The sequence below is a fragment of the Cottoperca gobio genome, chromosome 16 (assembly GCF_900634415.1).
Source record: "Cottoperca gobio chromosome 16, fCotGob3.1, whole genome shotgun sequence".
Classification (NCBI taxonomy): Eukaryota; Metazoa; Chordata; class Actinopteri; order Perciformes; family Bovichtidae; genus Cottoperca; species Cottoperca gobio.
In genome coordinates this window covers 16481811-16499866 of record NC_041370.1, presented here as the reverse complement: position 1 = coordinate 16499866, position 18056 = coordinate 16481811, and the positions used below count along the sequence as shown (strand labels likewise).

General features: G+C 41.5%; 1 protein-coding gene across 1 annotated transcript; it reads right to left on the bottom strand.

The window, feature by feature from the left end:
* Positions 1-7795: 7795 nt before the first annotated feature.
* On the bottom strand, positions 7796-17761 carry ice1 (KIAA0947-like (H. sapiens)). Its single transcript, XM_029451199.1, has 21 exons — positions 17505-17761; positions 17267-17325; positions 16601-16620; positions 16338-16450; positions 16090-16166; positions 15955-15992; positions 15759-15841; positions 15534-15610; positions 15313-15350; positions 15116-15198; positions 14989-15025; positions 14664-14720; positions 14467-14537; positions 13922-14326; positions 10990-13452; positions 10309-10477; positions 9962-10122; positions 9485-9675; positions 9221-9321; positions 9019-9117; positions 7796-8446 (listed from the first exon to the last, which is right to left on the bottom strand). The coding sequence occupies exons 1-21, from the start codon at positions 17592-17594 to the stop codon at positions 8265-8267; spliced, it is 4614 nt and encodes a 1537-aa protein (XP_029307059.1). The 5' UTR covers positions 17595-17761; the 3' UTR covers positions 7796-8264.
* Positions 17762-18056: the final 295 nt, after the last annotated feature.

Here is an 18056-nt window from a genome sequence, read left to right as displayed (position 1 = left end):
AAAGAAGCTGTTGATGAGTCTGGTTGTTCTGCTCCTTATGCTGCGGAACCTCTTGCCAGAGGGCAGCAGGGAGAACAGGCTTTGGTGGGGGTGAGTGGGGTCTTTTATAATGTTCTGGGCTCTGGTGAGGCAGCGTTTATTAGCAGTGTCTCTGATGGAAGGAAGAGACGTCCCGATGATCCTCTCTGCTGTCCTTACCACTCTGCAGAGACTTCCAGTCTGAGGTGTTGCAGTTTCCAGACCAGGTAGAGATGCAACTGGTCAGTATGCTCTCTATGGTGCCTCTGTAGAACGTGGTGAGGATGGGAGGGGGGAGCTGTGCTCTTTTCAACCTGCGCAGAAAGTGCAGGCACTGCTGTGCCTTTTTCACCAGTGAGGAGGTGTGAAGGGACCAGGTCAGACTGTTTGTGAGTTGCACCCCCAAGAACTTTGTGCTGTCTGTAGTCTTCACTGCTGAGCCGTTGAGGAGTGGTGTGTGACAGTGCTGTTTTTTCCTGAAGTCAACAATGATCTCTTTTGTTTTGTCAACATTCAGGATCAGGTTGTTGGGGTGACACCAGTCTGTCAGATGTTTCACCTCCTCCCTGTAGGCCAGTTCTTTGTTGTCCCTGATGACTCCCACCACAGTTGTGTCATCCGCGTACTTCAGGATGTGGTTCGTACTGAACCTGGCGCAACAGTCGTGGGTCATCAGGGTGAAGAGCAGTGGACTCAGAACGCAGCCCTGTGGGGAGCCGGTGCTCAGAGAAATGGTGCTGGAGGTGCTGTTTCCAACCCGCACATGCTGGGGTCTGTTCGTGAGGAAATCCAGCAGCCAGTTACACAGGGGGGTGTTGAGGCCGAGGGGTCCCAGTTTGCTTACCAGATGCTGGGGGATGATTGTGTTGAATGCCGAGCTGAAATCCAGGAACAGCATTCGCACATGGGTGTTCTTCTCCTCCAGGTGGGCCAGGCTCAGGTGGAGTGCAGAGAAGATGGCGTCCTCTATGGAGATTATTGAGGTTGTTGAGAAAGATTGTGTTATCCTCACAGGGTGGTGGAGCAGCCTTGTATACAGTGATGGTCTGAATTCCCTGCCACATGCGTCTGGTATTCATGGCGTCATTAAAGAAACTCTGGATTTTTTGACCATGGGTGTGCTTAGCTTCTCTGATGGCATGGTCCAGGTTGGCTCTTGCTGATCTCAGAGCCACCGCGTCACCAGATTTGTAAGCGGCGTTCCGTGCCTTCAGCAAGTCACGCACCTCTGTATTCATCCAGGGTTTCTCATTGGCACATGTAGTGATGTACTTGGTGACAGAGACATCTTCCATGCACTTCTGGATGTATGCAGATACAGTTACAGCATACTCCTCCACATTAATTTGGTGGTTTCCAGTTGCAGCCTCTTTAAACATGTCCCAGTCTGTGCATTCAAAGCAATCCTGCAACGCTGACATGGCTCCTTCAGGCCAGATCCTCACCTGCTTCACCGTGGGCTTTTCTCTGATGAGCAGGGGCCTGTATGGAGGAATTAGCATAACAGAGAGATGGTCTGAGGAGCCGAGGTGGGGGCGGGGGGCTGCCTTGAATGCCTTCTTAATGTTTGTGTAGGCCAAATCCAGTGTGTTTAAGCCTCTGGTTGCAAAATCCACATGCTGATGGAACTGAGGGAGAACGGTCTTCATGTTTGCCTGGTTAAAGTCCCCTGCTACAATAAAAACGCCCTCCGAATGTGCAGATTACAACTCACTGATGTTCTGATAGAGAAAAGTCATTGCCTCTTTAACGTTTGCACTGGGGAGAACATACACTGCAGTGATAATGACTGTGGTGAATTCCCTGGGCAGATAAAACGGTCTGCATTTTATTGTTAAAAATTCAATGTCAGGAGAGCAGTGGCTAGAGAGCATTGTGACATTTGTACTCCACTTGTTACTCACGTAGATACACACGCCACCCCCGCGGGATTTTCCGCTGAGATCGCACTTCCTGTCCGACCGGAAAGTTGTTAGCCCTTCCATGCTAACGGCGACATCGGGGACTGATGAATTTAGCCATGTTTCCATCAGAATTATGGCGCAGCATTCCTTTATCTCCCGATTTGCCGCTAGATCCAGCTTCAGGTAGTCCAGTTTGTTCTCCAGGGAGCGTGCATTGGCAAGTAGGATGGAAGGTAGTGGCGTTCTGTAGGGGTTAGCCTTTAGCTTAGCCGATAGCCCTCCCCGACTACCACGTTTACGTTTCCTATCGCACCGCCTCCGCTTCCTCCTGATGCGGCCCGTGCTGGTAGGAGGCTCCGCTGCTGCAGAGGCCGCTGGGTCTTGCCGGTGTAGTAGCCGGAGTCGGCGCAGGCTATCCAGGGTGGTTGTGTGTATGCTTCCTAAACTGCAGACTTTTCGCAGATCTAGCATAACCTGGCGATCATATACTAGTCTTGCATCTAACGTAAGTAATGTATTTGCAGTTAGAAGTGGTTTATTTGCAATTAGATGTCTGGTGTTGTCGTAAGCCAGTACAGCCGCAGCCACTCTGAGCGCCGCCATGATTAAACATAGACTCTAAACTAAACACGAAACATAACATAAATACATTAACACACATGACGGGATGTTACAGTACATACGTCCCTCTAGGGACGACTCCTGATGTCCCAGGCACTTCAGGGTGACCTCGATCAAAATAGTCGATCATGGTCTGATCGACAATGAAGCTCGCTGGGACCCATAACCTCTCCTCCGGACCGTATCTTCCCAGTACACAAGGAATTGTCTTCCCCGTCCTCGCTTACGGACCACGAGAAGCTCCTTAACGGCGGAGACGGGCCCTCCCTCGACCATTTGGGGGGGTGGAGGGGGCTTTGAGGCGGGAACCAGGGAACTCTCCCTAACTGGTTTCACCTTGCCGACATGAAACTGTCGGATGGACCTTTAATGACCTGGGTAGACGCATGCGCACAGACACTGGGCTTATCACCTTCGAAATCGGGAATGGGCAAACAAACCTTGGAGCTAGCTTTTTTGACATGACGTGGAGAGGCAAGTCCTTGGTAGCTAGCCAAACTCTTTGTCCAAGCCGATAACGTGGAGCAGGTCTGTGGTGTCGATCTACCACCTTCATCCGGCTGGCGCTACGCAGGAGAGCACGACGAGCACCAGCCCAGATCCGGCGGCACCGACTAACCATGGCGTGAGCTGATGGAACCATGACCTCATTGTCTCATTGTCAGGGAACAGGGGAGGCTGGTAGCCATGCACACACTGGAAAGGCGTGATTCCTGTGGTGGCAGTAGGCATCGTGTTGTGGGCATACTCAACCCACATCAGATGCTTGCTCCACGATGCCTGATTCTGGGAGACCAGGCATCGCAATCCGGTCTCAAGCTCCTGGTTGATCCGCTCTGACTGGCCATTGGACTGGGGATGGTATCCTGAAGACAGGCTGACGGTGGCTCCAAGGAGATGGCATAGCGCCTTCCAAAAATGTGAGATGAACTGTAGGCCTCGGTCTGAAACAATGTCCCTGGGAAAACTATGAATATGGAACACATGACGTAACATGACCTCTGCCGTTTCCTTGGTAGAGGGAAGCTTTGGAAGTGCAATAAAATGTGCCAGTTTACTAAATCTATCCACCGTCAGGACGGTGGTGTTACCTTCTGATCTGGGTAATCCAGTGACGAAGTCCATTGAGATGTGGGACCAAGGCCGATGAGGGACAGGAAGAGGCTGTAGCAATCCCATCTGTGCTCCAGTGGAGGTCTTGTTCCTGGCACAGACAGTGCAGGCCGCCACATATTCTGCCACCTCTCTGGGAACCATCACCTTATCGTGGTGGAGAGGTTTGTGTGTCCCTATGAACCTGAGAGCTGTGTTGTCTGGAGCCTAGTGCTCCTGGTAGGGTCACCCAAGGCAAATTGGTCTCAGGCGAGGGGCCAGACTAAGAATGGTTCAAAAACGACTTCATGAAAAAAAGGGAAAGGAAAGGAGAGACCCTGCCCGGGGCCCCCGTCTGGAGCCAGGCCCAGAGGTAGGGCCCGACAGCGACCGCCTGGTGGCCGGGTTTGCCACGGAGCCTGGTCGGGCACAGCCCGAAGAAGCTACGTGGTGCCTCCCATCCATCCATCCTGTGGGCCCACCACTCATGGGAAAAACCGCTGGGGTCGGGTGTGCTGTCACACGGGTGGCAGTGATGGTCAGAGACCTCGACGGACCAGACCTGGGCAGCAGAGGCTGGCTCTGGGGACGTGGAACGTCACCTCTCTGTGGGGGAAGGAGCCGGAACTAGTGCGGGAGGTGGAGCGCTACCAGTTAGGATCTGGTGGGGCTTACCTCTACGCACAGTCTTGGCTCTGGAACCATACTCCTGGATAGGGGTTGGACTCTATTCTTCTCCGGAGTTGCCCAAGGTGTGAGGCGTCGGGCCGGGGTGTTCGAACACCATGTTCGAACATAAGGATGCTCATAAGTGCATGTGGTACCAGAGCACCCTAGGCCAAAGGTCAATGATCGATTTTGTAATCGTATCATCTGATCTGAGGCCGCATGTTTTGGACACTTGGGTGAAGAGAGGGGCGGAGCTGTCGACTGATCACCATTTGGTGGTGAGTTGGATCAAGGGGTAGGGGAAGACTCTGAACAGACCTGGTAAACCCAAACGGGTAGTGCGGGTGAACTGGGAACGTCTGGAGGGAGCCCCTGTCCTGGGGATCTTCAACTCACTTAAAGAGACAGTGTCTTGATGTAGTAAATTATAATATAAAATTAATATTTATTATTTTTAACTTAAAGAGACAGTATCTTTGGGTAGTAAATTATAATATAAAATTAATATTTATTATTTTTTACTTAAAGAGACAGTATCTAGAGGTCATAAATTATAATATTAACTTAATATTTATTATTATTTTTAACTTAAAGAGACATTATCTTGATGTTAGAAATTATAATATTAACTTAATATGTATTTATTTTTTATTTAAAGAGACAGTATCTTGAGGTAATAAATTATAATATTGACTTAATATTTATTTATATTTTACTTAAAGAGACAGTATCGTGAGGTTATAAATTATAATATTGACTTAATATTTATTTATATTTTACTTAAAGAGACAGTATTGTGAGGTTATAAATTATAATATTGACTTAATATTTATTTATTTTTTACTTGGGGTAGTATATTATAATGTTAACTTAATATTTATTATTTTTAACTTAAAGAGACATTATCTTGAGGTTAAAAATTATAATATAATTTAATATTTATTATTTTTAACTTAAAGAGACAGTATCTTGGGGTAGTAAATTATAATATAAAATTTATATTTATCATTTTTTACTTAAAGAGACAGTATCTTGAGGTTATAAATTATAATATTGACTTAATAATTATTATTATTTTTAACTTAAAGAGACACTATCTTGATGTTAGAAATTATAATATTAACTTAGTATTTATTTATTTTTTATTTAAAGAGACAGTATCTTGAGGTTATAAATTATAATATTGACTTAATAATTATTAATTTTTTACTTAAAGAGACAGTATCTTGAAGTCATAAATTATAATATTAACTTAATATTTATTATTATTTTTAACTTAAAGAGACATTATTTTGATGTTAGAAATTATAATATTGACTTAATATGTATTTATATGTTACTTAAAGAGACAGTATCGTGAGGTTATAAATTATAATATTGACTTAATATTTATTTATTTTTTACTTAAAGAGACAATATCTTGGTGTAGTATATTATAATATTAACTTAATATTTATTATTTTTAACTTAAAGAGACATTATCTTGAGGTTAACAATTATAATATTAACTTAATATATTTTTATTTTTTATTTAAAGAGACAGTATCTTGAGGTAATAAATTATAATATTGACTTAATGTTTATTTAAATTTTACTTAAAGAGACAGTATCGTGAGGTTATTAATTATAATATTGACTTAATATTTATTTATTAACTTAAAGAGACAGTATCTTGAGGTAATAAATTAAAACATTGACTTAATATTTATTTATTTTTTACTTAAAGAGACAGTATCTTGAGATTATAAATGATAATATTGTCTCAATATTTATTTATTTTTTAACTTAAAGAGACAGTATCTTGAGGTAACAAATTATACCAATTTTATTTTTCTCAAAAATATACGGTATTCAATGCAAGACTTTAAAACCCTTGTCTATCTATGTATGTGCACACCGTGAAATATCTTAATAAATTATTATTTTTTTCACCAGCTTGAAGTTTTACTTTTTGTGGCTTGTAGCTACAACATCACCTGCTGCACCAGAATAAATAAGGAGCTCCTGTTCAGACTATGATCTAAACAAAGCAATGAATAGTGGCAAAGACTCAGTTGCTTTTCCTCAACTTGCAGGCAAGAAGGCTGACACAAATACAATACATCTTCTAACAGATTGGATTGATGTAGCTTTGAGTCGGCTCGAGTTTGGATTAGCCTGGACTGGCCTGGTACAGCCTGGTCCACTTGCAACAAATGGAGTCATCATACCAGACCAATCAGCACTCCTCACAGGAGAGGATGTGGCCCTGGTCTGTGCTGGGAGGCGGCTCTGCTTGGCTGTCGTCTGCCCCACCCTTGCATCATACTGTGCACGAGTGGAGCAGCTCATCTGTGATTGGCCAGCTTCTGTTTCTGACTGTTGGACCGAGGTCACCAGCCAGTGTGGCTGACTGTGCTCATTGGTCTGATTGGTTCTCCTTCGCCGCCGCCATCTGCACCGCCTCCTCCACCTCCTCTGCGTCCAACTCCTCAGTATTCCACATGGATTAAAATAATGTAAACAGTAATATAGTAACCTTAAAATATGTATAAAAACCCTAATAACTGCATTTTGGTATGTCTGATTCAGCCTGTAAACCAACCGAACAACGATTGAAGCGTACAAACCGAATATTAGTACCACTGTGGGATGAATGATGATGATATAGATTTTTGATACCCTAGTGTGGACCTGACACCCACAATGGGAGAAACTCAGCGACCCCCTTTACTGGTCTGGTAGCCGAATAGGCTGTATTCACACCATACACAGGCTGTGGCAGTGGGGGCCGCAGGGGATACTGTAAAACAAAAAAGTGCCGTAAAAATGAGAAACGCTGCGCCGGTCAAAATTGAAAATCCCTTTATAATTTATTGATTATAGGTCCAGGTCCATATAGGTCGGCGTCTTGGTCCCGACTCGGACTGTGGTCCGCCTGTTAGTAACCTATGGGTAGAACGCTTCAAATGTAATGTTACGAATGTGGTGTGGGCTTTTATTTTGAAGGCTAGCTCGGGATATTTAGCGGTTATGTGTTTCACAACTCTTCACTTCACATATCAGACCAACACGATAAAACGTGATAGTTGTAGAAATGTGGCTGGATCATTAGTCGCTGCATGTGAATGTTAATGTTGTGGTACATGACTGTGAGCTGTCAGGTATTAGCAGTTGTCCGTTTCCCCCAAACATTTAAATCTTGTAAATTACTTATGCTCTCATAGCTGAAACATGCATATTAGTCAGTATAATACATTGTTAACCCATGGCCCAGAAGGCAATTTCCAAGGCTTTATAATGTATTGCAATGGGGCAGGTGAGGAGTAAATGCACCAACACAAACATGATTTGGTTCAATATGTAGACATTTTAATTTGAAAAAGTTAAATAACCTCTGAAACTTTAAACTGTACAAAACATTCACTGTGGCAATCTTATTTTTCATTCATACAACCATTGATTCCTCATATTTACAAGCACATGCATGAAGAAACATATAAAAGCAGTGCCACAGTTAAACCAGAACACATGTACATATTTTACAATATTTTAGAGCATTACCTGAATACAGCGAAAGAAAATTCCAGTACATTTATTACAGGGTGTGGTCTTTTGAAAAAGACTAGGGAAACCACATTCTACATGTCTGTAACAATAACAATTGAAGAATATTACATTAATACATTTAAATGTATTACTTTTTAAAGTAGAAGTGCACATACAAAAATGAAAAAATGAAAACCGTCTTTGGCAGCATATTTCAAATTTAAAGATTTACAATGAACCTCCCTGTATTAGGAATAGCACCAAACCAATTTGTGATTATTCATTCGCCCATATGGTAAAACAGCACTATCATAAGCTGCTAGACAGTTAAAATAACATTTGAGGTGCATAGTGGGATTTAGTTTCACCCTGTCTTATAGGTACAGACTAACATGCATATTTATGTGAATTTGTACAGCATGCACACTTCTGTCAGCTCTTGATCTGTCTGCAGACAGACGCTAACTGGTTAATGCAGCTTGTAACAGCAGGAGGGACGCTCTGAGACGTTTCTCCTCTCCATCCTCCCAGAGCTTCCAGGGCTTGTTTGGGGTTGCAGGGAGACAAGTCGTAGATGCAGTAGATGGCTGCTAACTGGACCTCCCATGGCACACCTGGGGAAAGAAGACATGATGAGGTTAGAATTCTTGATGGAGGTGGAGATCATGTACTAAGGCTGAGTCCTTAAAGCAGCGGCCTGGGTTTAAATCCGACCCGTGGCCCTTTGCTGCATGTCGTCCCCCTTGCCTCTCCCCATTTTCTGACTAGCTCTTCTGTACTATCAATAAAAAAGGCAAAAAACCCGAAAAATAAATCTTAAAAAAGAAAGAAAAATACTTCTTAATGGAAATAAATCAGCTGGATGGCCTTTTTTCACATCTTCAGGACATCAGAGCATTATTTATTATTATTATATGTTTATTTGCCACAATTATGACAAATAAATACAAACATATACTTTAAAATGCCAAGGTGATATACACATACTGGAATCTGCTGGAAAACACACAGGTACATATTTGTGTGACAACATATGACAAAGGAAGAACATCAGATTTGTGTATTAAAAATCATGATCAATTAAAAAATGAATTTGACAGCCCTCTCAGCAAACAATAGAGGTTGAAATTAGTTACAGCCAAACTGAATCATTCTGTTATTCACCAAGATGTCTCATAATTCATACCCTCAGTCTGTCCATGCCTTCCAAACGTGTTGATGACGTTAGCGACTGTTACCACAGAGGAAGAACTCCTTTCTTTGATTCCCAGCTGACCAAGGCGTCCTATTTAAAACAAAAAGACAATGAAATTGTCCTTTGGTGATTATTCAAATGTGCACATCACTTAAGGTTATGGTTAACACCCATATACATCAACACAACTGACCTATGAGTCTGAGTACAGTGGCGACAGTCACATCAGAGACGGGAGCTTGTTGATCTCTGGGCTGTGTCACCCAACTGTTCATTAATGGCCACAACTCCTTGCTGTCAAAGCCAAATGAAAAGATTAGCTTGGGGTTTCACCGGATGCTCGCTTACAAAAACGGGTCATTCATTCACCATATTATTAAAATTTAGTTTGTAAGACAACTATGGATTCCATTACATCCTTAAGCACTGTAGATTCAAGTCAGAATAAATAGCATACCCCAATAAATGATCATAGGTCCACTTCCACTTCTTGTGTGTACAAAGGAGTTGCAGTGTTAAGACGAGCTGCCAAGCCTCTGTCCCCAGGTCATGCCCGTACCGACCGTGTTTAGTGAAAGACAGGCTTGACCCTGACTGAATATCAGACAGTGTTCTGGAGATCAGCTCGTCAATGTCACAGGGAGGACTCTGCAGCGATATAGGGAGATTAGGTTTTAGAGGGATACAAATGGGAAAGAAAAGATGTTGTGATAAAGACAATGCACCGAATAAACTAAGGTTAAAAACCAAACCGTGTATAAAGACAAAAATGCCCCCAAAAGTCTCTATTATTGAAATGAAATTAAGAAAATGACAATGTTTCTACCAGTCACTCCCTTTGACAGTCAAAGGATATACATCAGACGGGCAAGATTTGATTAAACAACATATGCAGCATGACAAACGTAGAACCCCATCTCTACAAATACTTCACCTTCTCCCAACCAAGGAATGCTGAAAGGCAGCCGAGGAGGTTTTCTTCTGCTTTTAGTTTGGCAACCGTATGTATTGCCTGGCACAGAGAACTTTTGTGTGAGAGAACATTGGGCCATGTTGTCACCATGAACAAAATCAGCTTAGCAGAGTCTGGGAAATCTGCAGTAGGGAAGACACAGTAAGAAAGAAAAAGTGTCAAATAAATACACATCTAGGTGCATTAAAGACAAGTCTTCACATTTGAGAGAAAAGGCTTGTTTAGCCACAACCAGTTAAAATACCTGTGTGGGTGCATCAAGTGTGTATGAGGGCATTAAGAAATACAGTATGACACCAATTACCAACCTTCTGTGAGAAGGCTGTGGGCCAGGATGTGAGCCTTCTCCCACTCTCTTGTCTGTCTACAGATCCCCGTGTGGACTCTACAGAGGGCCTGCATGTAGTTTCTGCTGAGATTGCTTTTCTCCTCTTTCAGCTTGTTCAGGATGGCCACAATCATATCGTTTGCCTCAAGCTGAAAATTGAAAAGAGATACATGCACAGAAGTTAATTTCACAGACCTTTTGAAAACAACACATCTTATGAGCTATAGTCAGGCGTCGTCTTTACAAATAATTATTCATTCTTTTGTCAGGAGAAGGCTCATGCTGGCTTCATTTGAACCGTTGTCTTTACATTCACATTTTTACTCCCTTCATACAAAGACTAGCTGCTGATGTATGGCCTTACAATTTACAACTAAAGTACAAATGTGAAAGAGCCAATTCTGTAAACATACCGGTACATTTATTTTTTAGCAAAAAGTGTTGTAGCAATACAATAATATAAGCCTGTTAAGATCTCCTTTCTTTGATACAGTTAGAGTTATGACATTCAAAATCAGGAGTGTACCAAATAACCTCACAGTTATCACCTGAGAATCCTAGTTTCTCTCAAGAATATACAGTTACTTTTTTGGAAAAGCAATGCAAAGTGAGTGAAAAAATACACAATTAACACATAAGCTGAATAAAGCAGTATACTCACTGAGCTGCTTTGGCAAATGTCAGTGATAACCTCCTTCTCCTCGTCTCTCAAGACAGGCTTTTTGGGCAGGTTACCAACATACAGGTGGCTCTGGATCACAGGCAATAGATCAAAACACTGGTTTTCAACCTTCTTTAAAAAGTTAATTATAAGATTTTGCTCTGCAGGTTCTCCACCTTCCATGGAGTGAGAGGTTGTCTGAAGTTTGCACAGGTCGCGCCTCAGAGTCTGTGGTGAGGTGGCCTCCTCTCCACCGTTCGAGGAGGTGGAAGGCACCGGCTTGCAATTGACAGTAGGAGAGCAGTCATCTAGCCTGAGACATTTGCTGCTTTTAGGTTGAGGCAAACTGATTGCCTGTCTTTTTTCTCTTCTCATCTCGGTCTTGGTGAAGGCCGTTGAAGTGGAATTAATCGTTTTAAAGCAAGAGATCTGACTTGTTGTTGTAGGCAATGTTCCACTCTCCGATGAACACATGCTGAGACCGACATTACCTCGGAGAATGCTCAGAGTTCGGGCGTGGGCAGAGAGTTCTGGGTACATGGTGTCAAGGATCCTCATGGAGTTTTCCTGAGATGGACTGGAGGAAGACGCTGGGGAGGAATTCATTGCCACCAAGGGAAGGCGACCTGGGACCGGCACGGCATGTTTTGGAGTGGCAGAGCCGAACTGAAGTGGTGAGGAGGGGACTCCGTTTGGAGGAAGTGGACTGTTTAGAGACGAGGATCTCAGCTGCTCGCTGTTGGGTGTCAAGTGCGCCTGGACAGGAGTGGTAGGTGAAGCCGATCTATCCATGGGCGAGGGGAATGAGAGTTTCCCAATAGCCTGCCTTGGATTGATTGATTTGCCCGCCTTTGGAGGTGTTTTCAGGGGGGTTAGGAGACGAGGAAGTGGAGGGCCCATTGCAGAGCGAACTTGACCAATGCATCCTGGTGACTGAGCTGTAGTTGAAACTGCCACTGGACTAAGTTCTTCCTCTCTGACATGTGGGCTTTGTTTTTCAAGAACTTTCAAAATACTTTCATTTGTGGCACCAGCACTCTTTAATGACGTAGTAGACTTAACAGTGCGCAAATTATATCTGCTCACTTTATGGTTACTTGCGTCCACGCTGTCGCAAAGGGCTAGAGTTTCTTTGTTTGTTGAACTGTGTTCAACCTTTACACCGTCATTATATACACCGTATGTTCCCAAAGGCTGCGATTCTAAGGTGGGCAACAGACATGAAGGACTCAAATACCTGCTGACAGAATGTATATTTTCTTTCATAGATTCATAGTTAACAGTCTCTTGTGAGTCTGAAAGGGAAAGGCTTTGATCTGCTACAATTTCACTGTTCAATGTCTCTATGTCCACTTCCTTTTTTGATGGGCTTGCAACATTTGCTTGACCAGATTCCTGGTCAGCGTGGGACTCTTCATCTGCCATCTTCAACAGTGGAGACTTGTGAGGAGACGGAGGTCTATTCTCACCATTTGACTCTGAGGGAGAAGCTGCTACATCGACTCCTCCAGTTCCTTGTGCTTCATTCCCATCTCCCTCCTCAAGAGGTTTTATAGATGCATCACTTTCAAGTCTCTCTTCAACATTTTCATTTGAGACACTACTGATGCCGTCACTGCAGCTTGACGGACAGGGGTTAATGTCTGGCACGTCTGCTTCCTTGTCAAGACAGCCTTTATTCTCCTGGGGTTTAAAGAGGGTGGCTTCTGGACTGCCCTGACCCAGACCACAGGAGTCCTGAGGACTTTTTCCCATTTCTGAACCATTTTCTGTATTTGTAACCTCAGCGTCTCTGACAGGGTCAACAAATGTTGAGCATGTAACTGAGGCAGTTACTAGCTGTACATCTCCCCTTTCTTCAGAAATTACAGTTGTATCCCTCCATCTGGGGGACTCTCCACTCTCAGGAGTGACTGTTTTAGCATTAGTAACATCAATAGGGCTTGTGTCGGCATCCGTCTTTATAGCAGCCTCTGACTGATCTTCCTTTGCCTCACCTAAAGCGTTTTCACTTTGAGAGATGCTATTGGTACTGCTACTGGGATTTACACTGCAGGCTGGCTCTTGACTTTCAGTAGTTAGCGAGACAACCTCAACCAGAACAGTTATGGCTGATGTGGAAGAAGAGGATGCTGATACTAAATGCACAGCTGCTGGCTCCGGCTCAGTCTGCATTTCCTCACCATGTGTGCTGCTTTTCACTTTCATTTCAGTAATGCCACTCAACTCATTTTGTCCCAAGTCTTTGGAGTTATTTTCATTGGAAATGTGTTCCACTTCCTGTGTCGTGACCACTGGCAAGTCTACCTTCTCCTCTGTTGGTAGCTCGGAAGATGTTGAACAGTGGTTTGTTACAGATGTTGTGATGGACTCTTCTTGTTGATGAGGAACAGTAGCTTCAGAGATTTGGGGATGGTTCTCCTTTTCCCCATCAGTGGTCTCCATCAATTCCATCTCTGTGTCCTGAAAGACAGAAAAGAAGAAAACATGGATGGAATATGCAATAAGATACAACCACCATGGCATTTTGAGAAGGACCAGGCTAATCAGAAGACAAGAAAATGCCAGTGCTTTGTTGACTGCTTTGGAATTACATTACAAGAGCTATACTAGCAAAAGCTAGTGCTTTACTAAAAATATGTAACTTTTGAACTTGTATACATTCAATGTGAATGAGAAGGTGTGTCCAAACCTTTGACTGGTACTGTATATCACATGTGTATTCACAAACAAGGAATATCTGAGTTGTGGTTTTACATTTTATCTTCTGTGACTTCCTTTTAAATAGCTTGTTCATTTATTGTGATTAAAATAACAATTCTTGCATTTTATATCTAAAGAGATTTCAACACAGCAATTTGCACTTTCTTAAATAAAAACAGGGGGAACTGCATATTAGACGGTAATTAAAAAACCCTTTTGTGAAACTTACCTGAATTTCCACCAAATCTGGAAGTGGTGAAATGCAGGGAAGCATTGGTTTGAACAATGCCAGTATCTCCCCAAAAGATACTTCAGAGCTGCTCAAGTTAGTGGATGACTCCTTAGTTTTGTGCTTGTTGGACAATCGCTTGCTCTTTTTGGGAGAGTCTGTTTGCTTCTTGGTACTGGACTGCGGAGATGCTTGCTGCTTGATGGCTTTCTGCCTAAGAGGAGAGGGTCTTAACTGCGTAAAAGTACCTTTTGTTTGCATAGGGTTACTGTGGGATTCACTGATCTTGTGAAAAGCAGACTGGGACTTGTTACTCAGAGAAGAGTGCAGTCTTTTTTGAGGGGAGGAGAGCAAAACCTGCTTTGACCTGGACTCTGAAATTACAAGAGTAAAAGGAGAGGATTTCTATAAATGCATAAAACAGTGAAATAGATACAAACACAACTGAAAAAACAGAACTATCCAAAAGTGAGGACACTTGTTGAGGTATGTCAGTAATTAGTCAGCTTAATGATGCCTCACCAGGTAAGGTTTGGTCAAGTAACAGGTTTGCAGAGTGCTGCTTGCTGAGGCTCCACACATGCCCACAGACTCTTTAGCAGCATCTGGAACTTTTCTGAAAAACAGACACAAACAATCACTTGCAGCAAAAGTAATAAAGCCAAAGCAAGTCATTCAATGAAAGCATGTGATAATCTCCTCAAAATAATGTAATAAATAATAAGTGAAGATGACTGCATACCTTTGTCAACTTTAGGCTCTTCAGGTGTACTTGCTTGAGTTGATGTGCTCCTATATTCTGTCAAGAAGAAATTCAATTCAGAAATTGCTTACATTTGAATTAAAAACTTAATTCAGAAAAAGTTAATTCCGTTTCATAGATCAAATTAACTTCCTTTATATTAGGGGTTTTGTTAACATAAAATACAAATAAAAGACCTTTAGTCATTTGGAAGAATCTTTTGCTTTTTTTTTTGTTTACTATAAAACTAACCAAGACCTGACCACAGCAAAGATAAGCATTCATTGTAACACTGTGTTGGTAAATAAAGCTGTAACTTGTTTACCTTTACACCTTTCTCTTTCCAGTTTCATCAGTCTCACCTGCAAATTAATTGCAATCACACACACAAATAAATATTGTTGAAAAATACTTCCACCAATTTTCTGTTTATAAAAAGGTCATTACTGCACCTGGAGGTCATGAATATTTCTCTCTAGCAGGATCTCCTCTTTGGTCAGTTGTGATATTTGATGATTCTGTTTGCAAACTAAGTCTGAAATAAGGACAAAAAAATAAGTATAGCTGAAACAAAACAAGCAATGTCATGTAAACACAGATTCAAGACATCCTTCTTCATGTCGTGTAAAATCCAATTTTTAATACCAACCTTCGAGCACTCTAACTTTATTTCCAAGGTTGTCGTTTCTGTTGATTAGAAAACAACATAGGATTTTTATGCATAATTTGTTTTTAAATGATTTTTTCACAAACAAAAAGTTCATAAAAGTTTCATAACAAATAACACAAAAAGACACAACAGGAGAGAGAAAGACATGACACTCATTAATGTCCAATTTCTGAAAACAAATCTGTAAAGCAAGTTCTTACATGCTTGTTGTCTTGGCATTCTCTTGTATCAATTTTTCAACTTGATCTGCTTGTGCCTGAGATTTCTTCAAAGATGTCTGAAAAAGTAACATTTTAAAGTTAAAAGGCTTATAAAGTTTCCTGAGCTACATTTAGAGTATAGTGTATATAAAGCTCATTCATCGTCAGTTATGAGATTACAGCAAAGTCCAATGACTCAAGTGTGTTTTGGCACTTTTAGCTTACCTGCGTTTTCAGCAAATCATTTTCTACCACGGCCTTTTCCCTCTTCAGCTGGGAATTTTCAAGTGACTGTGTTTCTGTCAGTTCTAAGAGGTTGGAAGTCAATTTACCAAAAAATCAGGGGTGCATTTAACACATTGTTATGTAAGTTTTTATGTATGTTCATTGGTATAAATTACAGCATGTGACTACTAAGTACCTTTCACATCCTTTAGCTGGTCTTCAAGCTTCTTATTACTGAGGGATATGAACAAGTATAGTTAACATTTTACCACAAAGACAATACCATAATCATATCTTTATCTGTCATAATCATGACATAATTATCTCTTACTCTGCCATCGTCTTGATGTTTTGCTGCTTAAACTTTTCCATCTCTTTAGACATCTGCGCATAGGTTTTAAGAGCGATCTATAAACAGATAAACACAGTGTGACTATCAGCATGATGGCAGAAAAAACAAACAAAAAAGCTTGAGGAAAACTTATTCAGAGTTGGGCAAATTTTATGTTGTAGCACCAATATTAAGACACCATCATAAGGAATACCCTTTAAATGAGAATCGACAGAGAAAGAGCATACCTTCTTTTCCTCAAGTTCTGCTTGCACAGATTCATAATCTGCCGTCTTTTTCTCCAGAGTAACAAATCTAATCTGCAGCTCTTCCAGCTGTTGTTGAAGCCCTGATTGCGTCACTGCATAAAACATGTTAAGAACAGGAATGTGTTAAATCCAGTTGCATGCAACATGAAAGAACATACATGCTGTGTGCATTTCTTCCTTATTAACTACACAGGAAAATAGTTATTGAGATTCTTTAAGTGACTCAGCACTACTAGTCACACTTTTTTTCAATGTCAATTTCCTTTGTTAATCACTCGATATGGACACAGTTCATTGAGTCATTCAGAGACTGCAAACAAAGTGATCAGATTTTTTCATTCATGCCATAATGAAAATGGATGTTGAGAGTAGAACAAAACTTTAACATCTCCATATATCATACATATATTCACACACTACATATGTGGGGCTTCTGAAGCTTTCAATTTAAAACATAACAGACAATCGCAAACAGACAACCAACGTTAGGCTAGTTGGCTAGGTTGAGTAACTGTAAGCTACAGGTACACAAAGGTATGATATTGATGTGTGAATATGCTTTAAAAAAAATCTAAAATAAGATAATTAGAAAGTTAAAACTTAAATATGTTAAGTGAATACACCAAGTCGAATTCCCATTGAGAGCAGATACGTTAATAAACGTTAGGGAACAAATTAATAATTAGCTAGTACACCAAAATGATAGTAAATACATTTAGCTAGTTTACACCTGATAAAGTTACCTGCCCTGGGCTCCTTTGAAATCTATGTGTTTGTTTCCTGATTATTGATAACTATTTCAAACGACGAAGTATTTCTAGCGTCCAACTTAATGTCACTGTTACTAACTTAAATGCATTTATGATGAGACGTGTCACCATGGAAATTAAAACAGATGTATAACTCACTCCGAAACCGTTATCTTCTGTTTCAGAGCCAGAAATGACGACACATATTCGGTCAGGCTCTGTAATAAGAGACGGGAAGAAACACAACAAAAACAAACAGGGAGATTCATAATTACAAACAACGTACACTTGAGATGATAAAATAAAAACTAACGACTCGCGTCACAACCGTCAAAGACAGTTTATGTTTAGTCAACAAAGACGAAACACAACTTTTGAATGTACTTTTCTGTCTGACCTGGTGCAAAACAGAGCAGTTTTGACAGTTTCCAACCGTCGCGTCCGCGGCGATTGTTGCCGTTTTGGACTGACTGTCCCTCGGCATCATGGTAAGACAGGTTCTACCAAAACCCCTCACAGCCGTTTTTAAATAATATATAAATACAAGAACATGTCCCGGTGACACAAATTCAAGACAGGTTCAAAATAAACTTCACATTTTCGCGTCTCGCACGTTGATCAAGGACCCAAGTCAGGACCCCAAAGGGGAAGCTTGATGAAATGCCGGTTAACCTAAAATGTTGTATTTCTTGCTGCGTTGTAATCACTTTCAAATGCTGGTGTGGATTCAATTGAATATGACTAAGACATGTGTTCAATTGTATATTAAATGTTTTTTGTCGGTCAAATATGATGTTTCCAGACATTTTGATTTTGCTTCAGGCAGTTCATAATGGCAAATTAACTGCTGATACAAATACAGCGCATCGTGCGCCAGCCTTCCGGCCAGTAGGGGCAGTATACCCCTCTAGTTTACACTGTGTACTCATAGCAAAGATGCTCTCTAATT